General features: G+C 37.7%; 2 protein-coding genes across 2 annotated transcripts in view; both read right to left on the reverse strand.

The window, feature by feature from the left end:
• Nucleotides 1–714: 714 nt before the first annotated feature.
• LOC140170826 (nmrA-like family domain-containing protein 1) lies at nt 715–8,229 on the reverse strand. The gene is made up of 5 exons (XM_072194043.1): nt 8,085–8,229; nt 4,910–5,037; nt 2,623–2,869; nt 1,647–1,840; nt 715–956 (listed from the first exon to the last, which is right to left on the reverse strand). Exons 1-5 carry the CDS (start codon nt 8,227–8,229, stop codon nt 768–770), a joined length of 903 nt encoding a protein of 300 aa, XP_072050144.1. The 3' UTR covers nt 715–767.
• Nucleotides 8,230–8,668: 439 nt separating this feature from the next.
• The window catches only part of LOC140170827 (nmrA-like family domain-containing protein 1), a 38,226-nt gene continuing 23,355 nt past the window's right edge, over nt 8,669–23,539 (reverse strand). The window contains exons 3-6 of the mRNA XM_072194044.1: nt 14,615–14,742; nt 14,263–14,509; nt 11,956–12,149; nt 8,669–10,206 (exon numbers count right to left, since the gene is read on the reverse strand). Coding sequence (XP_072050145.1) covers nt 10,018–10,206; nt 11,956–12,149; nt 14,263–14,509; nt 14,615–14,742 — 758 coding nt within the window. The 3' untranslated portion in view covers nt 8,669–10,017. The remainder of the gene's footprint in view (nt 10,207–11,955; nt 12,150–14,262; nt 14,510–14,614; nt 14,743–23,539) is intronic.

Here is a 23,539-nt window from a genome sequence, read left to right on the forward strand (position 1 = left end):
CGTTCCCACTCGTCACCGACTCTCTTTTAGTCGTCGCTTTGCCGTCAACCTTTTGTGATTTTCACGTTCGTCACCTTTCGCTGCTTATCGTCCGTCATAGTGTGACCGGGCCTTAAACAAAACATCAGGAGACGAGATGGTTGCGTTCGCACGGGTGGAAGAGCCAACAAGAAGTAATATAGATAAACCATGTGAAATACATCGCCACACGGCCCCGGACCCACGGCGTGTAATTGATTCACGGATAATATGACGTGCACTCGATACATGCACGGGTATCATGATCAGGGCCGGATTTACCTTTTTTGGGCCCGGGGCCAGGCCAAAATTTGGAGGCCCCAAACGCACCGTGAGGAATGCATTTGCACTCAAGTGGGCAAAGTTTTTACATTTTAGTAGGACATTTGCGCGCGAATCGCGCGAAAATGTTTAGAGTATTTTAGCCTAAATAGCTGAATTTTGATATATATAACAGGCCAGTGCGCGGGAAGAGCGAAAAAAATGGCCATTTTATACCCTATTTTGGCCTGAAACGTAGCGTTTTTCGGCTAAAATGGAACATGCAGACTGCACAGGGGAATTTTGAGCTCATTTTGGGGGCTCCCAAAATTTGGGGACCTTGGGCCCGGGCCCATCTGGCCCTATGGTAAATTCGGCCCTGATCACCATGATCAATATTCAACTATTCAAAGACGAATTATCGTATTAACAAAAATGCGAAAGCCCATGGGTTCGGTTTGTCATCTGTTCAATCTACCCGGGTCAATCTACTGATACGCGGCGTTGAGCGCGTCTTTGTTTGCCTTGACCCAGTCTTCAAAGCTCATATTTGATGGATCAAGTTGCTTGGTAAATTCCACATTGTAGATGAGGTCATCCCTTTGAAAGAACGTGAACAGGGCTTCAACACGTCCAGCTCCAGGGAATCCAAAATTACCCAATTGTTCTGCTGTTACCTGCAAAATATACATTAAATGGTACGTTTTTATATTTTTATTGAGCTATTCCACAAATATGATCACGTGTACATACATTCAGGATAAAGTATCAGTAGGTTATACGGTTACACATCCTGCACAAAAACAAATAAACACAATAGTGATTATGGCGTTATATTCTTCCAATTGATTGAACTTGGGAAAATAAAGTAGCATTGCGCCGAATACTCCATCTATTGACTACTTCATTGGCTGTAAGATTTAATGTCTTCAGTGGCGAAACTAGGGTTGGTAGCGCCCGGGGCAAGAAACAAAATTGGCGCCCCTACCCCCCCAGAATATCTTAGACGCGGGCAATTCTTTAAACAATTGCGCGCGAAAAAGTTTGGGCAATTAAGGTCTACCACTAATTAATTTTGGTTATTAGAAGTTGAATATCGGTCTTAAATTGTTCTTTCAATTGATTTTGTGCTGAAATGCGCGCGAAAATTTTGGCTTTCATCGCTTTGAGGTTCGCAGAATCGATGCTGAATTGGTCAATTTGGCGCCCCCCTAAGGGTGGCGCCCGGGGCACGTTGCCCCCCTCTGCCCCCCGTAGTTACGCCACTGAATGTCTTTAAGATATTGCTTTTGTTTTAAGTGATTGGATACTTTTTGTGTGCAGTTATAGGGCCTATAGATAAACGAATCATAATACTTGTAACTTACCTCACCAGCTTTGAAGGTTTTTGGAGCTAAATGTTTGCAGAGAATTTCTGCACATTCTGGAATAGTTTTTCTATCTCCATTTAGTCCGACTGTTTTTCCAATATAAGTGTCTGGTGCAGCAAATATAGCCGCGACTGCGTTGCCAGCAGAAGATATTGAGAGTAAGTCCTGTTTTTTGCCTTCCATGGGTAATCCTACCAGACAAAGAACAGATACTGACGATATTTAGGCTTGAAACCTTTAGAGATACAAGATACATATCGTCAGCCTGCTACGTGTTTTGCCAAAGTCATTTTTTGTAATTTTGAGAACAAAGTGCAAAATATGGTTCAAGTATGCATTTAAACATATTTATTCACCAATCTTTGAACAAGGACAAATGATAATGATACAAATGAAAGGGAATCATCCGAAATAATTCTGGTGATTACGTAACTGATGCATGCTTGAACCACATTTTGTTCTTTGTTCTCAAAAGTACAAAAAATGACTTAGGCAATTAGCGTAGCAGGCTAACGATATTTGGTGCATACGCACCAATATGAACCTCGCGTCAATCGATCCATGTTCAACGTATAAGTGACGTATATGATACCACCAGACCATACCAGGCAACCGACCCGCCAGCCCGGCAAAAAGACCGAATTTTTTCCAGGTTTTGGGGAAAAAATATATATCTTCAATATGAAAGTTCAATATGAAAATTTTCATTTGATCGTTGGCTTTTCATCCCAGCTACATACACTTTAAGTCCATATCATTAGATTTATACAATTTACTTCGAGGACTGTTAAATTTAAAAAATGTCAATTTTTAATCATTTGCCATGAAATGTGTATTATATCACGAATTTCAAAAAAAATATTTGATAGCAGAAAGACAGTCCTCGTTTTAAAAATGGAATTCGATACGTCTGATGTCCGAGCCCTCAATCATCACACGTGGGGTTTGACATGCCAATTATAGAAATGCTTACCAATAACAAATGTGCCTTTGTCATCCTTTTTCGCCATAACTTTAGAAGGGTCAAGATAGTTGTCTGCATAGAACGGATATCGTACTGCTGTACTGGGTACTCCAGACGCAAACATGTAATTCTCTATCGCAAACTTGCTGTCAGCGGAAGGACAAGCTTTGCCGGTTATTGATGTTACATCATCTACGCCGCTGAAAATCATGTGTTTTACGCCAGCAGCTTTGCATGCATCTACCACATTTTTGCCCTACAAAGAAAAAACCAAAACCAAAATGATTTCTTTGATATTTTAAACAAACATCATTTAAAGATGCAGCAATTTTTCTTACTTCGTCCGTGCACTTGATTTTATACAAGTAGCGAATTAAATAATCTCTGATTCGGAGAGCGTGGCTCAGTGGGTAGGCCTACAATCGCTTCAGTGGGTACACTGCAAAAACAAGTGTTTATATTTAAACACCATATTGTGTTTATCAGAGCAACAGTTAATAAACACATAATTCATGTTAATGGTCTAACACTAATGTTCATAAATTAACACTTGGTGTTATATTACAAACACTAATGTTTGTAATATAGCACCAAGTGTTAATTTATGAACATTAGTGTTAGAAAAATTAACATTAGTGTTAGACCATTAACATGAATTATGTGGTTATTAAGTGTTGCTCTGATAAACACAATATGGTGTTTAAATATAAACACTTGTTTTTGCAGTGTAGGTCTACAAACGCTTCTCAGCATGATGCATAACGTCCCGGGTTCGATTCGGCGGTGGACACGGGAAATGAGATATTGACCTGTTTTTTTTTCAATTGGCAACATTTGAAAGTTAAATTCAGACTACCGCGCGCTCTCCATGATGTATTTAGAATTGGGTATCTGAAACACGAGAGAATTACGTCCTTCATATCGTTAAGCCGTTGGACGCGTGTAAAGAAGAGCAATTCCTGAACATTTTGCTCGCAGTCAGTTTCACGAAGAGAAGGGTGTTAAACCCTGACTGTTCCCAACCCGTCCCGGTGGTCAACTGGACCCCATACCAATGGAAATAAGCCCCATAAGAGGCTTTCTTCCTTCGCTCAGCAACTGAGCAGAGAAAGATTGTGATTATGTCAAAAGTGCACAGGTATTAATCAAATTATGCTCATTGCTAGAAGATATATTTACAAGTGTAGATGTGAGCAGTCTAAGCTATCTTTTAATGGTTTCAAAAATATTGTTGTTGATACCTTGAAGCTTGAACATTTTTGTGCACAAAGAAAATTGAAGTTGGATTTACATTTTAAAAAGTGGGATCCCTTTCTCAGCTTGTTGTAATGCATTATATCTGGGATATCTCAGTTTGCCCTTATTGCATTTTATGTATACGGTTGAGGTGGTACTGCACCCCTGGCCAATTTGATGCCTATTTTTGCATTGTTCTACAAATTTGTTGAGAGGAATGCAAGGATGGTCACGGTTTTGTCGGAAGGTGTGGTACCGCCTTAAATCCTTTATTCCATAAAAGTGTACTAGAATTTGTTTATTGAAAATTCATTTTAATTTCATGACTCCATTTATATATGCTTGTCTGGAACTTGTTGTGATGCATTATATCTTGGATATTTTAGTAGCCTTTATTGTATTGTATATTATGTATACCGTTAAGGTGGTGCTGCACCCCTGGCTAATTTTGTGCCTATTTTTGCATTTTTTCTCCAAATTTGTTGAGAGGAATGCAAGGATGGTCACGGGTTTGTAAGGGGGTGTGGTGCCGACTTAAATCCTTAACTCCATAAAAGTGTACTGGAATAGAATATTGTATTGTTTTATATTACCCCCTGGAACTTATCTGTATTGTATATTCTTTTTGTATATTCTTTTTGTGCTTGTATTATTATTGTACTGTTTTTATTTGCAACGCATGAAATGATTTAAATAAAAGCCCGATTTCGGGCATGAAATACAAAAAAAAAGTGCACAGTTTCCCCCCAAAAGGATTTTATGTTGGAACTTTCACTTCGAAGATTGTCGAACCTGAACAAATCAAATCACATCAAACCAAATCAACTTGATGATATGAATGTATATCTTTTATGTCGATTGAAATGATTTCTCCGATATACTATATACACACGCCTGATGTCCTAACTTCTTTAACTCTTTTTTACAGCTTTGTAAGACAAGTGGTAAAATATTAAAATAAAGGTGTTACCAGCGAAGCTGACTTGCACAACTGACATTTCTCACCAGATTGGGGTTTGGACTGAGTGATTGTGTTGTGGGTATAGACTAAAATTCTTACCTGCTGAAGTTCTTTGTTCGAGTCTCGAAGTTCATAGAAGCTTGTCACTAAAAATACACCATGACTTCCCGGTAGTATATTAGCCAAAGACTCTGGATCATTCAAGTTTCCTTCAACTAATTTTGCACCTTAAAAAAGACGGAAAAATATGGAATAAGTGATTTCTGTATTACAAATTCACAATGCAATGTGTGGTGTATTTGAACAATGATCTATCGGTAAGATGGCTTTAATTGTTCACTTCTTTATAACAATGTTAACTGCTATCATTAAAAATATTTTGAATAACTAATTCATTAGAGTTCAATATTGTAATTTGCTGTTTAATTTTAGCAAATCATTTAAAACAATATTTTATAGGCACAAAATAGCAATCAGAGTTCAGCTTACAAACAATTGCAAGCAGACCCGACCCTCAATATATTATTGGAATTTGTAATACAACTATCGCTTACTGGTTTTATCATTTAATTACAGCGCAGAGTGTTTATTTTATAACACATGTTTAATTATTTATATCATACACGCCTGGCATTGGTTTAACCGCCACGCCAATGGGTCACTTGAAATGTAACCATTCCTCTATGAAAGGCGACCTCTCTCTCTCTCATGACAAACTACCGTGGTATTTTGCTTATGTCCATTGCCGCAAAAGTGTACAACAAGGTCCTGATGAATAGGATCCGACCCCACATTGATCCTTTAATTACTGAGAAGCAACCAGGCTGGCTTTAGATCAGGTCGCAGCTGTTCTAAGCAAATACACATTTTAAGGAGGATCATGGAAGGCTTCAAGGAGTACCAACTTCCCTTGACAGTCACTTTTGTGGACTTCAAAAAAGCCTTCGATTCCATCAACAGGTCCGTCATGTTTTCAGTGCTGCGGCATTATGGAATACCAAAGTTTGTGGTAAATGCCATCCAGGTGCTCTACAAGGACTCCAATAGTGCCGTTATGGTATATGGGAGTATCGCGGAGCCTTTCCAAGTAACAACTGGAGTGCTTCAGGGTGATGTGTTGGCACCATTCCTCGTTATTATCCTGGTAGATTTACCTTCTGAAGAAATCAACTTCTGGAATTGACGATGGAATTGTCACCTACCCACGTCGGTCAAGCAGGTATCCTGCTAGGATGCTGAATGACCTGGATTTTACTGATGATATTGCCCTATTGGAATCTTCCACAGCCCGGGTCCAGTCGCAGTTTACTAGGATTGCAACTGTAGATGCAAATCTAGGCCTTGTCATCAGCGCACCATAAGACAGAATATATGACCGCAAACTGTTACGCCCAACCAGCACTTGAAGTCTATGGTAGTACCATCAACCATGTCACAGACTTCAAGTACTTTGGTTCCAAGATGGGCTCTAGTGCTGGAGACCTAAAAAGAAAAAAAAGCTGTTTGAGACAACTTGTGTTACTGTCTTTACGGGTGCGAGTCATGGGTAATCACCAAGGACATGGAAAACAAGATCAATGACTTTTCAACATCTTGCTACAGAGTCATGTTAAACATCAAGCGTGTGAATGAAACCATCTACAATCTGACCAAAACCATTCCACTGGTTGCCAGAGTCAAGATTCATCAACTCAAATTTCTTGGCCATATACTGTACTTACAGTATGTCCAGCACCTCCTGGGAGATACTGAAGGGATGCTGCAGCCAAACAAAATGGTTTCGCTTGCCCAAGATCGCAATAGTTGGAGAAAGCTTGTAGTCGCCTGCTCCGCAGCCGACTGATGATGATGATGATGGTTTAACCGTAAGAGTGGCTTATTTTGTTGGTTTTGAACCACCATGTAGTCAAGACTTGAGGGGAGGGAGCACTCCCTCTTTGGAGGTCGACGTGTATGTAAGGCTGTTTAAAACCCCGTTTTTCAGCTTTGCTGTATACCCAAAGATCCCCTATTTTTCCATTCGATCTGTCACCCAAATGCCATTAGTGTTGAATTTGAACAGCAACTTTAATTTATCATGTTTATGATTGATTTCAATATTTGAGGCTTCTGTGGACTGTGTTGGCTCTCACCCAAAGATCACATTCTAAATAAAGGTCATGTTCTCACCTAATGCCTCCTTAATTGAAGTCGATCCCAATGCTAAAAATCATGCTCTCATCCAATGACACCTATCCATTACAGAAGTGCCCCTCCCCGGGTCTCAACTTATCTTTTTGAATCACCCTGTAATCTAGACTTTAGTAAACCCCAGTTACATAACATTATAGCCAACATAAATCATGGAATTTGCTTTCGTTATGTCAACTACGATGAACAAATGTCTGTGTTTGTCTAAAACATTATGGACATACTCGAGTGTACGTTCCTACGTTCTTGTAACAATACCAAAATGTTTAAACTGACTTTCAGCGCACAAAGTTCAACTAACCTTTAATTTTCGATGTGTGTGACATCTTCATCAGAAGTAGTCCACCAACAATGGCAAGTTCAGAACATCTTAGAATTATTATGCATGTGCTTCTGATGAAGTTGTGTGTCACACATCCAAAATTCAGGGCTTATGAATTGCGTGTGGAAAGTCAATTTACATTTTTTTTTCATTATGGAAGTATAGTGAGGATTGTGTAACATTAATTTTTTGTTCTAGTACCCTGATGTTAATGCCGTACTCATGGAAGAAAATTGCCCTAACCTCAACTTCTAGGCCCTCGGGAAGTCTGGAAGTCAAATGATGTGTTCCTTTACAGGCAAAGTACTACAACTACACCCTCGCACCGTGACACTGGCACCCCAAACCACACAAAATAATGTCAATACGAACCGGGTACAAGACTTACAAGTATTTCTATTTGCCCGAAAGCGATGAAAACATGGGACTTTCAAAAGAAAATTTGTCTAAAGATGTGATATTCATACTTTATACTAGTGATAAATATTTGTAAAGACATCGGATAGTCCGCGATCCGGCCTGTCCAGTTAGTGGCCAAAGATACCGATCGATATTTTATACACCAGGAGGAAAAGTTATGGGGATAGAACACAATTTTGCCAGGAATGGGAGTACAAAATGACAAAGGGAGGGTTTCGTTTTAACGTGAAATAACAGCGTCCGAGAAAATAAACGATGGGGGTAAAACAAAGGGAGGATTAGGCTTTTTTTTAATGAATAATAGCTGTAGATAAGGTAAGCTGAGTGTTTAGCACTCCTTACCTTGTTTTTCAAGCGCCTTTGCCTTATCACTCTGTGGATTTCTCGTAACAGCTCGAACCTCAAAGTTCTTATTTTTCAACAGACCTTGAGCAACTCCACCACCCTGCATTCCAGTAGCACCGAATACAACGATTACCTTAGCCATTTCTATTCCGTAGTGAGCAAAGACTGGTGAGAATACAGTTATGACACTATACTATAGAGTACATATTCTTGAGATAGCACCCAATTCCCGGTTTTTCTTTGGTAACACAAACCTATGACAAATTCCGGTGGTTTGCGAGTGAAAAAATGTCCGCATCATCAACCGATTATGTAACTATTATGAATGATTTATTAGGTTGTTCAATGCAATCGCCACACTGATCCATTTTGCAATATAAATATTAAAGTACCTGCAATAAAAGCAGAGTCCCGGGAGACTAAGGAGTTCAATGAACTACGCCCTGAAAACAACGGAGTCGAATTAAATTAGATTAATTAGCGCCACCAAGAATGGGCAGTTATACATAAATACAATAATTATGTCAAGGCCAATCCCGTTATAATTAAGTGCTCTAAAAGTAAATAATTTTGAACCAGATATTTGAGGTTTATTGAAAGTACTATACAATTCAGCAACTGAGCGAAGGAAATTGTGATTTGCCAAAAGTACGCAGTTTCCCCAAAAAGGGATTTATGTTGGATCTTTGACTTTGATTAGTGGTTTGTTCCAGAAGAAATTGAGGATTCACGTGTAAGGATTTTGTCACAATGTCGCATGTTCTGACAATAATTGCCTTCAAGACTATAGCAGACTTCATTCGACATAAGTTTGGAACGATATTACTTAAGAGAGTCGTGTGGAACTTAATGAGTGAAACTGATCAGCAATAAAAACGTGATAAGTTCATAAGGTTTGTTGATTAAGTAAACGAAATTGGTATTTTTGCTTGACTAAACCAAGTGAAATAAAAACGATATGAGTTCGTAAGGCTTGTTGATTAAGTAAACGAAATTGGTATTTTTGCTTGACTAAACCAAGTGATTTTTTTTCGCTTTAATATTTCATCTTCCACAGTGGAAGACTTCAAGATGACTGATATGGTCAGGCTGAACTACCCTCCTGGAAACTGGTTTCAGATGCAACTTAGTCTTTCTCTATCAGTCTTAAAAAGTGGTTGAGAAATATATTGTGCTCTGTCTTTTTGTATAGACTAAAATCTCTATTAGCGTATGGTGGGTACGAGGCTTCAACATATATAATTGTTTCTTTAACATTCTTTTGATATGCTCCGAAAGGCCATAAATGATGGGATAACAACCATGGCTTTGCTCTTGTCTTCAGTGGCCTTATTTTTCTTAGAATTCAGGTTTTCAGCGTTTTGGATTTTATTTTGCATAAACTATTTTACGTTGTCCATAGCCCATTCCGGGTTGCCACATTTTTTTTTAGAGAGGAAGCTCTGAATTATTTTTTTTGTCTAGAGAATTTCGGGAAGCCATGCATAATAAAGAAGGAGGAGCAGGACCTTAAACATAGAAGATGGCTGTTTCTGTATAGAGCAACGAGTGAATAGTAAATGTAACATCATTTTGAGTGTCGTTATTGCCAAAGGATTTATGTTGCTGTGGAATTAGGAAGTTGGATCTGGACATTATTTCAGAGTGTCGTCTGGAACATCGAGTGCATCAGAACTTTATGATCAACAACAAGAAGAAGTTTTCTGGATAAGCACACATTATTAATCAATGTATTTATTAATTGTAATTGTATGTTCATGTTCATAAGCAAGAATATTGTTTAATAATACTCTACTCTTCCAATTAAAGATTCTGATTTTGTTAACTATATACAAACAAAAAGCGTATTTTGTTGTGCATTCTGAAGTGAATTCGGGTCAAAGATAATTTTGACCTTGAGTCTTTCCAAATCGTAACAGCATTTTTCCCCTTACTGATACGCGGCGTTGAGCGCTTCTTTGTTTGCTTTGACCCAGTCTTCAAAGGTCACGAATGGATCAAGCTGTTTAGTAAGTTCCAAATCGTAGTCGAGGTACTGACCAGCTTGCATGAATTCAAACATGGTGCCCATATGTTCTGCTCCAGGGAATCCGAGTTTGGAAAACTGCTCGGCTGTCATCTGCAAAATACAAGAAAGAAGATATTAGATAACACTGTGTATACTTTCAGTCATCTGGGATTTGATCAATTAGTAGATAATTAAATCTGGTCAACCAGAAAAAACTCACTTTTTGGTCAGATGGAATCACCGACGTTGCGGCCAAAACCTTTGGCCTTCAGCTGGGTGGATGAACTAGGGTCATCCGAGGTCAATCGATGAGGAAGTTGCTTGATGACCCGATCCCAACCATGTGACATATTCACTCTAACGCCCCCACTCCTGTTGAGTGACGGTTGTTCGGCTCGTACCCACACTGCTTCTTTGACACCCCGTTCAAACCAACGAGGTTCCCGATCCAAGATGACCACGTCGTCAATGTCAAAACTGTGGCCGCTGCCCTCAAGATGTTTGTAGACCGCCGAATCGTTGCCACTTGAACTGGCGCGTCTATGTTGGGACATGTGACTCTGCAGGGGTTGGCCGGTTTCTCCAATGTAACGATCTTGACACTCCTGATCCTCAGCGCACTTGACACCATAGACTACATCGCTAATGCGGCCCTTGGGCTGCTTGTCCTTTGGGTGCACGAGCGATTGCCGCAGGGTATTGGTAGGCTTAAAGTGTGTGGTGATGCCGTGATCGCGGTAGATTCTCTTCAATTTCTCCGAAACATCCCCATGGTACGGGATGGTGACATAAGTCTTGGTACCGGTACCAGAGGAACTGGTGTCCTTGTTAGCTGGTTCAGTGACTTTATCACCACGATTAAGGGCTTTGTCAATCGCCCAGTCTTTATAACCGCACGTTTTCAACGCTTGGCGAAGGTGTTGATGCTCAGAGATCTTATCAGAGTCTTTAGTGATAATGGTGTCAAGCAACTTCCTCATCGATTGACCTCGGATGACCCTAGTTCATTCACCCAGCTGAAGGCCAAAGGTTTTGGCCGCAACGTCGGTGATTCCATCTGACCAAAAAGTGAGTTTTTTCTGGTTGACCAGATTTAATTATCTACTAATTAATTAAGATATTAGATACGCTACTCAAAGTTGGTTCTCACGCTGTCACCGACTCAACCAGCGTCTTCAGCGGATGTTATTGCTCTGTAGATGTGTTGTCTCCTTCTTCATCACAAGTGAATGTGACATTGGGGTCCAGATTGTTTATGTGATAGGTGAACTCTTCCACATGCGCCGGTTTAACTACGCATTGAAGGTATCATCCACATAACGATACCAGACTGAACCGTGACAATGGGTTAGACCTTGATCCTGTCTTGGGCAACCTCCTGACCTGTAATCAATTGGCGCCACAGCATCTTTTTGTTTGACGTCATATACACCTGTGATGCCATTGGCAGTGCGTCTCAACATCACTAGCAACAACAAATCATCGGAGTAATAACCATCCCCTGAAGACGCAGGTTGTGCCGGTGAAAATGCTCCGGTGAGTGAGTATAGTTTAATTTTGCCTTAACGTTTATGTTTACCGCTATACATATGTGCATCATTATAAAGAAGAATTTGTTTTGAATGTCTTTTGAATTATTTCCTATACATGCAGGAAATACATATAATCTTTACTTTAAGCAGAATTAAAGATTCAGATTAACATGAAGATATATTATGTTTGATCCGCCAAACCACAATATTTTTTGATAAAAACAAAATATATGTTGTAATTTCTGGAATCAAGTATCGACCCTGGATGTTTGCTGATATCCAGAACTGGGTATATTATATAGAAGAACATAACATTAATTTAACTTACTTCACCAGCTTTGAAGGTTTTTGGAGCTAAAGATTTGCTAAGAATGGCTGCGACTTCTTGAAAGGTTCTTTGTTCTTCATTAAATCTGATTGCTTTTCCAATATACGCGTCTGGTGAGGCAAAAATGGTGGCCACTGCGTTGCCAACACAATATACAGAACCGAAGCCAATAGATTTGCCTTCCATGGGGATCCCTACAATATAAAGAAAGGAGACAAAACGATGTTTCAACTTCTTGTTAATTATTTTCAACATCCACAATAGATATATGTTTAATAAAAGGCACTGAATTTAATGCCCACATTACCCATGGGCGCCGCCATACCAAGACCACCAAGTGATCAGTAGATGTGCTATAATGCTATATATAAGAGATAGGAATTTTTCAGACAAATATCATCATAATTGCTGAAAATGTATAAAGCAACTTAATTACATATTGGGGGATTCTGATTTTTAGTATGTTTTCAAGAACTTAATTTTGGAAGTTTTGACCGACGGAAAAAAGTTATCGACGGAAGCTGTTACAATAATACTACAAAATTGCAAAAGAATTGCTAGAAAATTTGGACATGCATCCCGCGTTTCCAATTGATACTACTAGTACTACATACAGGTGTACTCAAGAAATAATTGCAGGATTCAACATAATTATATAGGTTGGGGAAACGGTCAATGTATTTTGATAATTTGCTGGACTTGTCCAAGCCTTGTCCACATACCATTTACGTTTGTGATTGTCCCCATCAGATCCGTGGCTGTCACTAGCCTTTCTGAAAGGCCCGTTGGTTATTTTCCCATCGGTGTTCCCAATGAGTCGAGTGTCGGTAAACATGTTAAGATGTTTGAAAAAAAAAACCCAAGAGCACCTAACTGGAAATTTACGCACTCTGGTTCAACCTCTTTTAGAACCATTGGCTTGGCTGGTCCTCTATGTGATAAAAGTCTTTCTTGAAATATCTTGGACAATCCAAAATTATAGCCATAGAATAATTGTGATAACTTCAAATTTCCATGTGCTTATTTACTTTAGCAATGGCTTTCTCTCGAGCAATATCTTTCCAATATCCAACTAAATGCTAATTGGGGACAATGGTATCTTCTTCGTGTTTAGTTCCACCAGGTTTCAATCAAATCGTGCCCCCCCCCCCCACAAAAAATGAAATGGAAAAGTGTCCCTCTGACAAAAAATGAACATACTGCAGTTACTGTCCGTTTTCCTATACACAATACACAGTGCTCTCACCATTGACGCGTGACCTCTACAAATGATGTATGTTGGAAGAATGGGCACTTGCCTAGTTAACATCACTGACGGTGTGAAAAATAACCAGCCAATATTTAACTTCTAGCAAATATATTTCTCTAACATGACCTAAAATTACAGCTAGGTTAGATGTTCAGAAATAGTCGCACTTTTGTAAAATATGAGTGAGGGCAAGGCATAGCTAGCCAACTCCCCGTGTTAATTGAATGGAGATTTGACCGAAAATATTGGTACTTCTGAAGGATGCCACAAAAAAACGGTACAAGCTACATTTAAACTATTCTCTGGCAATCATCATGATGAGTTTCTTATATAGTATGCCGAAATTGGGTACTGTAGGTGATTGACAAAGGGTCGCACTTTTGTGTTTTAGGAAGGATATGTAAACGACAGATAACACCAACAATATGAAGAAATTATTTCCAAACCGTGTTAAGTCAACAATCATTATGTTGCTCATTTTCAAGAATGCTGGTTAACAAAAAGCAGGCCATTGTCTCATTTCGTGAACAAAGGTCTACATACCAATGTTTCCTTGCGTTTCCTTTATAATCGGTTACCCAACTGAAGCTGTATTATAGCAGCTCATTGCTATATCGCACATATAAAACAGACACATGTGCACAGCCAGAGAAGATCCGATTTAATCAGTTGAGCTGTTTCAATGAGTGTTATCTTGGTTTAATAGCTTTTAATGGGGTTTAAGTCCTGCAAAGGTCGAGGTGAATTCTACTGTAGACATGACTGCATCATGAAAGAGAAAATCGGGAAGGCAAAGGAAAAGATAAGGAGCACTGGAGCCCGTTTCCCACCGATTATGAGCCAAAATATTGTAAAATACATGTCCCAATAATGCCTTTAAAAAAAAGTTTTTGGAAGCGCGAAGACTTTTACATAATTATATCAAACTGACGGATAATACCGGGTCTTACAACCGGGGATTTGTTTTCGTCTTTACCCCGAAATATTTATTTGCCCCTCACCCCTCGCCAAGAAAGCTGGTTATGCCCTTTCTAAGGCCTATTATGTAGTACTCTTACCAATCACAAATGTGCCGTTGTCATCCTTTTTGACCATTGCTTTGGAAGATTCAAGAAAGTTTTCTACGTAGAACGGATATCGCACAGCTGTACTGGGTACTCCCGACGCAAACATGTAATTCTCTATCCCAATTTTGCCGTCAGTTAGAGGGCTGGGTTTCCCAGTTCTTCCTCTTATATCTTCCACGCCGCTGAAAATTAGGTGTTTTACACCGGCTGCCTTGCATGCATCTACTAAATTTTTCCCCTATAAAGAAAAATAAAGCCAAGAGGACGCTTTTAATATTGGAAAAAACATTAAAAATGTTCAATAATTGAAACTCGTGAATCGTAATAATGATATAATTCTTACTTGCTGGATTTCTTTGTTAACATCCAATATTTCCCAGTAGTTGGTCACTGCAAATACACCATGACATCCCGATAGTATGCTAGATAGACACTTTAGATCATCATAGTTTCCTTCAACAACCTTAACACCTTAAAAAAAAACGGAAAAAAGACGACATTGGTTTTATCGTATGATTAAAGTACTGGTGGCTTTGAAAAGAACTACTCATTATGAACGTTTAACGTTTGACAGTTCCCAACTTGTCCGCAGGAGAACAAGCTAAAAAGTTACCAATTGCGAAGTAAGGAATTGATCAATTAAATGATGAGATATATAAATATATTTGGATCGGCAAGCCAGATAATTTTTTTTTTTTTTTTTAAATCCAAGTTACAAAAATACGAGAATGGCGGAGCAAAGATGCCAAAAATAGAAATGCATAACGGTAAATTGGATTCTGAGGGTCAAGTGGTGATCAAAAATAGGTAACGCTTAATTTGAGTTATCTTCAGTAGATAGGAAAAACACGTGGATTCAACATAATTATTATGCCTAGAAAAAGAAAATATCGCAACACTTAGAAATTTTGCTTTGATTTTGCATAGATAGCGCCACTATCACAATTCTAAAAACATCATTCTATTTCGTTCAAGAGGTAAGAGTAACAAAATTCATTAAATTTAAGCTATCTTCGGTAGATAGCAAGTGCGCATGAATTCATTATAACGGGAAAAACTCATTTTAAAACACGTTTCATGAGCAGAAATATTTTGATTGAAATAAACAAAATACCGTCTTACGCAACTTTTGATTAGTAATACTATGACTGGGAAAAAGTCGTCAACGCACGTATTATTCATCCATGGTTTTGCTATTCTACTGAAGATGATTGACAGATCGAATGCCAGAGAAAATAAAGGTAGAGAAGCGACACTCTCTGCAAACTGCCTATACCGTGCTATACCGCAGCTGAAGACATCTAATACAGCAGAGTGAGCAGACAGTACATGTACAATGTGATTCTCTCATTTATAATTAGGATTACGTCATTGCCAGAGCTTTGTTTTGTGAGCGGTACAAAGCGTATAAGTCCGCCCACCGCTGTCAATCATTCTAATGAACAAATAAACAAGCTCTGGCAATGACGTAATCCTAATTATAAATGAGAAAATCACATTGTACATGTACTGTCTGCTGTACCATATGTCTTCCAACAAGTGCCGGAGTGTCGCGGGCCTGCGAATGCCCGGATCGAATGTCGCGCGGGATTGCGTAAAAAACGCGATAATTTGATACTGCAGGCGTTATGCGCGCATCCGTTACGCTTATGACGTTCTCGTACTCCGCAACACTTAGAAATTTTGCTTTGATTTTGCATAGATAGCGCCACTATCACAATTCTAAAAACATCATTCTATTTCGTTCAAGAGGTAAGAGTAACAAAATTCATTAAATTTAAGCTATCTTCGGTAGATAGCAAATGCGCATGAATTCATTATAATGGGAAAAACTCATTTTAAAACACGTTTCATGAGCAGAAATATTTTGATTGAAATAAACAAAATACCGTCTTACGCAACTTTGATTAGTAATGACTGCGAAAAAGTCGTCAACGCACGTATTATTCATCCATGGTTTTGCTATTCTACTGAAGATGATTGACAGATCGAATGTCGCGCGGGATTGCGTAAAAAACGCGATAATTTGATACTGCAGGCGTTATGCGCGCATCCGTTACGCTTATGACGTTCTCGTACTCCGTTTCAAAAAATAATGTCACAATCTGCAGACCTAACTGCTTGAATATTTTAATTTAATCTTCAGTATATAGCACTAGGCCTACTGGAGACCCAAATTACACCATCAATTTAATTTAAGCTATCGTCAGTTGTAATAGTTGTAATAGTAAAAACACGAATTTACCATAACTTTAAACTAAAAGAAAATGTGGCGAGACATGCCGTAATTTGCTCGATTCTGGTGCCGGTGTCTATAGAGCTCCTGCATTGATTTACATGGGTAATATTAAAATTGAAATATCTCAAGAACCGAATACCGTATAACGCTGAAACAAACTTTGAAATAAAGCTTTTGCATTTCTCTATCTGTTTTATGTCATTTGGTGTTTGTTGCATTCGTGTGGTTTTGCTACCAACTGCAGATAGCTCAAATTTAAATGCCCGTTGGTTGTCGTTTTTGTCTGCTGAACGAGATAAAGCGAATCATTTTACTGGTATGCTATCTTCTAAGGGGCACACCACCATAAGATTCCACCGTGAAAAAGTGCAACCCGTAAATAGTCCCTGTAAAACGTGAAATTTAGCTTATTTGTTTAATTTTTCAGCCAATATGAGTCTGAGATACCTTTCTTTGATGCAATATTAAACCTGGGGTGGGTTTGATGAAATTATGAGCAGAAAAAATGATTTTAAATCTGTCGTGGCGGACTAATCGCCCAAATCATGTATCGATGTAAAATCCCAAGAATTGAGTTTTTAACCGCTGAGAAATCACGGGAAGGGTTAAAAATATCAAACTTTTGCAACAAACAAACAAACAAACAAACAAATGAAAGAAAGAAAGAAAAAAACTGACATTGGCGATCTATGTGCAAACGAAAATATATTACAGCTTATGGATCATCCCATAACCATGCCCAATTTCATTGCTCTATCTATTGCAGGGAAATAATTAGAAGAGATTTCCGAGAGGCTTTTTTGCACGTTGGGAATCGTAATCTGGTAATGGTGATGTGCCCCCTGAAGATCAAATAAAAATGTCAAACGTTGCGATATTTTGTTTTGGTTTATAATTTTAATTTCATGTGTTTTGTTTGTTCTAGGGCTTATCTACTGAATAGGTATATAGCTGCTGAAATAAAATGCAGGCCTATGTTGTCGTTTTTGCCCCCTGCCCAAGATAGAGTGATATTTTGGAATCGAATTAGGCCTAGGCCTACTGGTGCTATATCTACTGAGAATCAACTTAAAATTCCAAGTGTTGCGACATCGACATTTTGTTTTGGTTTAATTTTAAATTCATGTGTTTTCTTTCTACTGAAGATAGCTGAAATAAAATGCAGGCCTACGTTGTCATTTTGTCTCCTGAACGAGATGGATTGATATGTTAGAATTAGTCTTGCTGGTGCTATAAATATCTACTGAAGATCCAAATCAAATTTAAAGCAGTGAAGACTTGCTTTAAACAGGTTTATTTAGTGCTTGCTTTTAAAATGTTTATTTTGACCACCATACTGGAAATTTCTTTGTCTTCAGTAGATAGCACCACTAACAGGGCTCTACAATATTAAGCTATCTCTTTGAGACAAAATGACAACATGCATTTAATTTGAGTTATCTTCAGTAGATAGGAAAAACACGTGGATTCAACATGATTATTATGCCTAAAAAAAGAAAATATCGCAACACTTAGAAATCTTGCTTTGATTTTGCATAGATAGCGCCACTATCACAATTCTAAAAACATCATTCTATTTCGTTCAAGAGGTAAGAGTAACAAAATTCATTAAATTTAAGCTATCTTCGGTAGATAGCAAATGCGCATGAATTCATTATAATGGGAAAAACTCATTTTAAAACACGTTTCATGAGCAGAAATATTTTGATTGAAATAAACAAAATACCGTCTTACGCAACTTTGATTAGTAATACTATGACTGCGAAAAAGTCGTCAACGCACGTATTATTCATCCATGGTTTTGCTATTCTACTGAAGATGATTGACAGATCGAATGTCGAGCGGGATTGCGTAAAAACGCGATAATTTGATACTGCAGGCGTTATGCGCGCATCCGTTACGCTTATGACGTTCTCGTACTCCGTTTCAAAAATAATGTCACAATCTGCAGACCTAACTGCTTGAATATTTTAATTTAATCTTCAGTATATAGCACTAGGCCTACTGGAGACCCAAATTACACCATCAATTTAATTTAAGCTATCGTCAGTTGTAATAGTTGTAATAGTAAAAACACGAATTTACCATAACTTTAAACTAAAAGAAAATGTGGCGAGACATGCCGTAATTTGCTCGATTCTGGTGCCGGTGTCTATAGAGCTCCTGCATTGATTTACATGGGTAATATTAAAATTGAAATATCTCAAGAACCGAATACCGTATAACGCTGAAACAAACTTTGAAATAAAGCTTTTGCATTTCTCTATCTGTTTTATGTCATTTGGTGTTTGTTGCATTCGTGTGGTTTTGCTACCAACTGCAGATAGCTCAAATTTAAATGCCCGTTGGTTGTCGTTTTTGTCTGCTGAACGAGATAAAGCGAATCATTTTACTGGTATGCTATCTTCTAAGGGGCACCACCACCATAAGATTCCGCCGTGAAAAAGTGCAACCCGTAAATAGTCCCTGTAAAACGTGAAATTTAGCTTATTTGTTTAATTTTTCAGCCAATATGAGTCTGAGATACCTTTCTTTGATGCAATATTAAACCTGGGGTGGGTTTGATGAAATTATGAGCAGAAAAAATGATTTTAAATCTGTCGTGGCGGACTAATCGCCCAAATCATGTATCGATGTAAAATCCCAAGAATTGAGTTTTTAACCGCTTAGAAATCACGGGAAGGGTTAAAATATCAAACTTTTGCAACAAACAAACAAACAAACAAAAAATGAAAGAAAGAAAGAAAAAACTGACATTGGCGATCTATGTGCAAACGAAAATATATTACAGCTTATGGATCATCCCAAAACCATGCCCAATTTCATTGCTCTATCTATTGCAGGGAAATAATTAGAAGAGATTTCCGAGAGGCTTTTTTGCACGTTGGGAAGCGTAATCTGGTAAGGGTGATGTGCCCCCTGATGATCAAATAAAAAATGTCAAACGTTGCGATATTTTGTTTTGGTTTATAATTTTAATTTCATGTGTTTTGTTTGTTCTAGGGCTTATCTACTGAATAGGTATATAGCTGCTGAAATAAAATGCAGGCCTATGTTGTCGTTTTTGCCCCCTGCCCAAGATAGAGTGATATTTTGGAATCGAATTAGGCCTAGGCCTACTGGTGCTATATCTACTGAGAATCAAATTAAAATTCCAAGTGTTGCGACATCGACATTTTGTTTTGGTTTAATTTTAAATTCATGTGTTTTCTTTCTACTGAAGATAGCTGAAATAAAATGCAGGCCTACGTTGTCATTTTTGTCTCCTGAACGAGATGGATTGATATGTTAGAATTAGGCTTGCTGGTGCTATAAATATCTACTGAAGATCCAAATCAAATTTAAAGCAGTGAAGACTTGCTTTAAACAGGTTTATTTAGTGCTTGCTTTTAAAATGTTTATTTTTGACCACCATACTGGAAATTTCTTTGTCTTCAGTAGATAGCACCACTAACAGGGCTCTACAATATTAAGCTATCTCTTTGAGACAAAATGACAACATGCATTTAATTTGAGTTATCTTCAGTAGATAGGAAAAACACGTGGATTCAACATAATTATTATGCATAAAAAAAGAAAATATCGCAACACTTAGAAATTTTGCTTTGATTTTGCATAGATAGCGCCACTATCACAATTCTAAAAACATCATTCTATTTCGTTCAAGAGGTAAGAGTAACAAAATTCATTAAATTTAAGCTATCTTCGGTAGATAGCAAATGCGCATGAATTCATTATAATGGGAAAAACTCATTTTAAAACACGTTTCATGAGCAGAAATATTTTGATTGAAATAAACAAAATACCGTCTTACGCAACTTTGATTAGTAATACTATGACTGGGAAAAAGTCGTCAACGCACGTATTATTCATCCATGGTTTTGCTATTCTACTGAAGATGATTGACAGATCGAATGTCGCGCGGGATTGCGTAAAAACGCAATAATTTGATACTGCAGGCGTTATGCGCGCATCCGTTACGCTTATGACGTTCTCGTACTCCGTTTCAAAAATAATGTCACAATCTGCAGACCTAACTGCTTGAATATTTTAATTTAATCTTCAGTATATAGCACTAGGCCTACTGGAGACCCAAATTACACCATCAATTTAATTTAAGCTATCGTCAGTTGTAATAGTTGTAATAGTAAAAACACGAATTTACCATAACTTTAAACTAAAAGAAAATGTGGCGAGACATGCCGTAATTTGCTCGATTCTGGTGCCGGTGTCTATAGAGCTCCTGCATTGATTTACATGGGTAATATTAAAATTGAAATATCTCAAGAACCGAATACCGTATAACGCTGAAACAAACTTTGAAATAAAGCTTTTGCATTTCTCTATCTGTTTTATGTCATTTGGTGTTTGTTGCATTCGTGTGGTTTTGCTACCAACTGCAGATAGCTCAAATTTAAATGCCCGTTGGTTGTCGTTTTTGTCTGCTGAACGAGATAAAGCGAATCATTTTACTGGTATGCTATCTTCTAAGGGGCACACCACCATAAGATTCCGCCGTGAAAAAGTGCAACCCGTAAATAGTCCCTGTAAAACGTGAAATTTAGCTTATTTGTTTAATTTTTCAGCCAATATGAGTCTGAGATACCTTTCTTTGATGCAATATTAAACCTGGGGTGGGTTTGATGAAATTATGAGCAGAAAAAATGATTTTAAATCTGTCGTGGCGGACTAATCGCCCAAATCATGTATCGATGTAAAATCCCAAGAATTGAGTTTTTAACCGCTTAGAAATCACGGGAAGGGTTAAAATATCAAACTTTTGCAACAAACAAACAAACAAACAAAAAATGAAAGAAAGAAAGAAAGAAAAACTGACATTGGCGATCTATGTGCAAACGAAAATATATTACAGCTTATGGATCATCCCAAAACCATGCCCAATTTCATTGCTCTATCTATTGCAGGGAAATAATTAGAAGAGATTTCCGAGAGGCTTTTTTGCACGTTGGGAAGCGTAATCTGGTAAGGGTGATGTGCCCCCTGATGATCAAATAAAAATGTCAAACGTTGCGATATTTTGTTTTGGTTTATAATTTTAATTTCATGTGTTTTGTTTGTTCTAGGGCTTATCTACTGAATAGGTATATAGCTGCTGAAATAAAATGCAGGCCTATGTTGTCGTTTTTGCCCCCTGCCCAAGATAGAGTGATATTTTGGAATCGAATTAGGCCTAGGCCTACTGGTGCTATATCTACTGAGAATCAAATTAAAATTCCAAGTGTTGCGACATCGACATTTTGTTTTGGTTTAATTTTAAATTCATGTGTTTTCTTTCTACTGAAGATAGCTGAAATAAAATGCAGGCCTACGTTGTCATTTTTTTTTTCTCCTGAACGAGATGGATTGATATGTTAGAATTAGGCTTGCTGGTGCTATAAATATCTACTGAAGATCCAAATCAAATTTAAAGCAGTGAAGACTTGCTTTAAACAGGTTTATTTAGTGCTTGCTTTTAAAATGTTTATTTTTGACCACCATACTGGAAATTTCTTTGTCTTCAGTAGATAGCACCACTAACAGGGCTCTACAATATTAAGCTATCTCTTTGAGACAAAATGACAACATGCATTTAATTTGAGTTATCTTCAGTAGATAGGAAAAACACGTGGATTCAACATAATTATTATGCCTAGAAAAGAAAATATCGCAACACTTAGAAATTTTGCTTTGATTTTGCATAGATAGCGCCACTATCACAATTCTAAAAACATCATTCTATTTCGTTCAAGAGGTAAGAGTAACAAAATTTATTAAATTTAAGCTATCTTCGGTAGATAGCAAATGCGCATGAATTCATTATAATGGGAAAAACTCATTTTAAAACACGTTTCATGAGCAGAAATATTTTGATTGAAATAAACAAAATACCGTCTTACGCAACTTTGATTAGTAATACTATGACTGGGAAAAAGTCGTCAACGCACGTATTATTCATCCATGGTTTTGCTATTCTACTGAAGATGATTGACAGATCGAATGTCGCGCGGGATTGCGTAAAAAACGCAATAATTTGATACTGCAGGCGTTATGCGCGCATCCGTTACGCTTATGACGTTCTCGTACTCCGTTTCAAAAATAATGTCACAATCTGCAGACCTAACTGCTTGAATATTTTAATTTAATCTTCAGTATATAGCACTAGGCCTACTGGAGACCCAAATTACACCATCAATTTAATTTAAGCTATCGTCAGTTGTAATAGTTGTAATAGTAAAAACACGAATTTACCATAACTTTAAACTAAAAGAAAATGTGGGGAGACATGCCGTAATTTGCTCGATTCTGGTGCCGGTGTCTATAGAGCTCCTGCATTGATTTACATGGGTAATATTAAAATTGAAATATCTCAAGAACCGAATACCGTATAACGCTGAAACAAACTTTGAAATAAAGCTTTTGCATTTCTCTATCTGTTTTATGTCATTTGGTGTTTGTTGCATTCGTGTGGTTTTGCTACCAACTGCAGATAGCTCAAATTTAAATGCCCGTTGGTTGTCGTTTTTGTCTGCTGAACGAGATAAAGCGAATCATTTTACTGGTATGCTATCTTCTAAGGGGCACACCACCATAAGATTCCGCCGTGAAAAAGTGCAACCCGTAAATAGTCCCTGTAAAACGTGATGATTTAGCTTATTTGTTTAATTTTTCAGCCAATATGAGTCTGAGATACCTTTCTTTGATGCAATATTAAACCTGGGGTGGGTTTGATGAAATTATGAGCAGAAAAAATGATTTTAAATCTGTCGTGGCGGACTAATCGCCCAAATCATGTATCGATGTAAAATCCCAAGAATTGAGTTTTTAACCGCTTAGAAATCACGGGAAGGGTTAAAAATATCAAACTTTTGCAACAAACAAACAAACAAACAAACAAATGAAAGAAAGAAAGAAAAAAAACTGACATTGGCGATCTATGTGCAAACGAAAATATATTACAGCTTATGGATCATCCCATAACCATGCCCAATTTCATTGCTCTATCTATTGCAGGGAAATAATTAGAAGAGA

This window comes from Amphiura filiformis, chromosome 15 (assembly GCF_039555335.1).
Source record: "Amphiura filiformis chromosome 15, Afil_fr2py, whole genome shotgun sequence".
NCBI classification, from domain to species: domain Eukaryota; kingdom Metazoa; phylum Echinodermata; class Ophiuroidea; order Amphilepidida; family Amphiuridae; genus Amphiura; species Amphiura filiformis.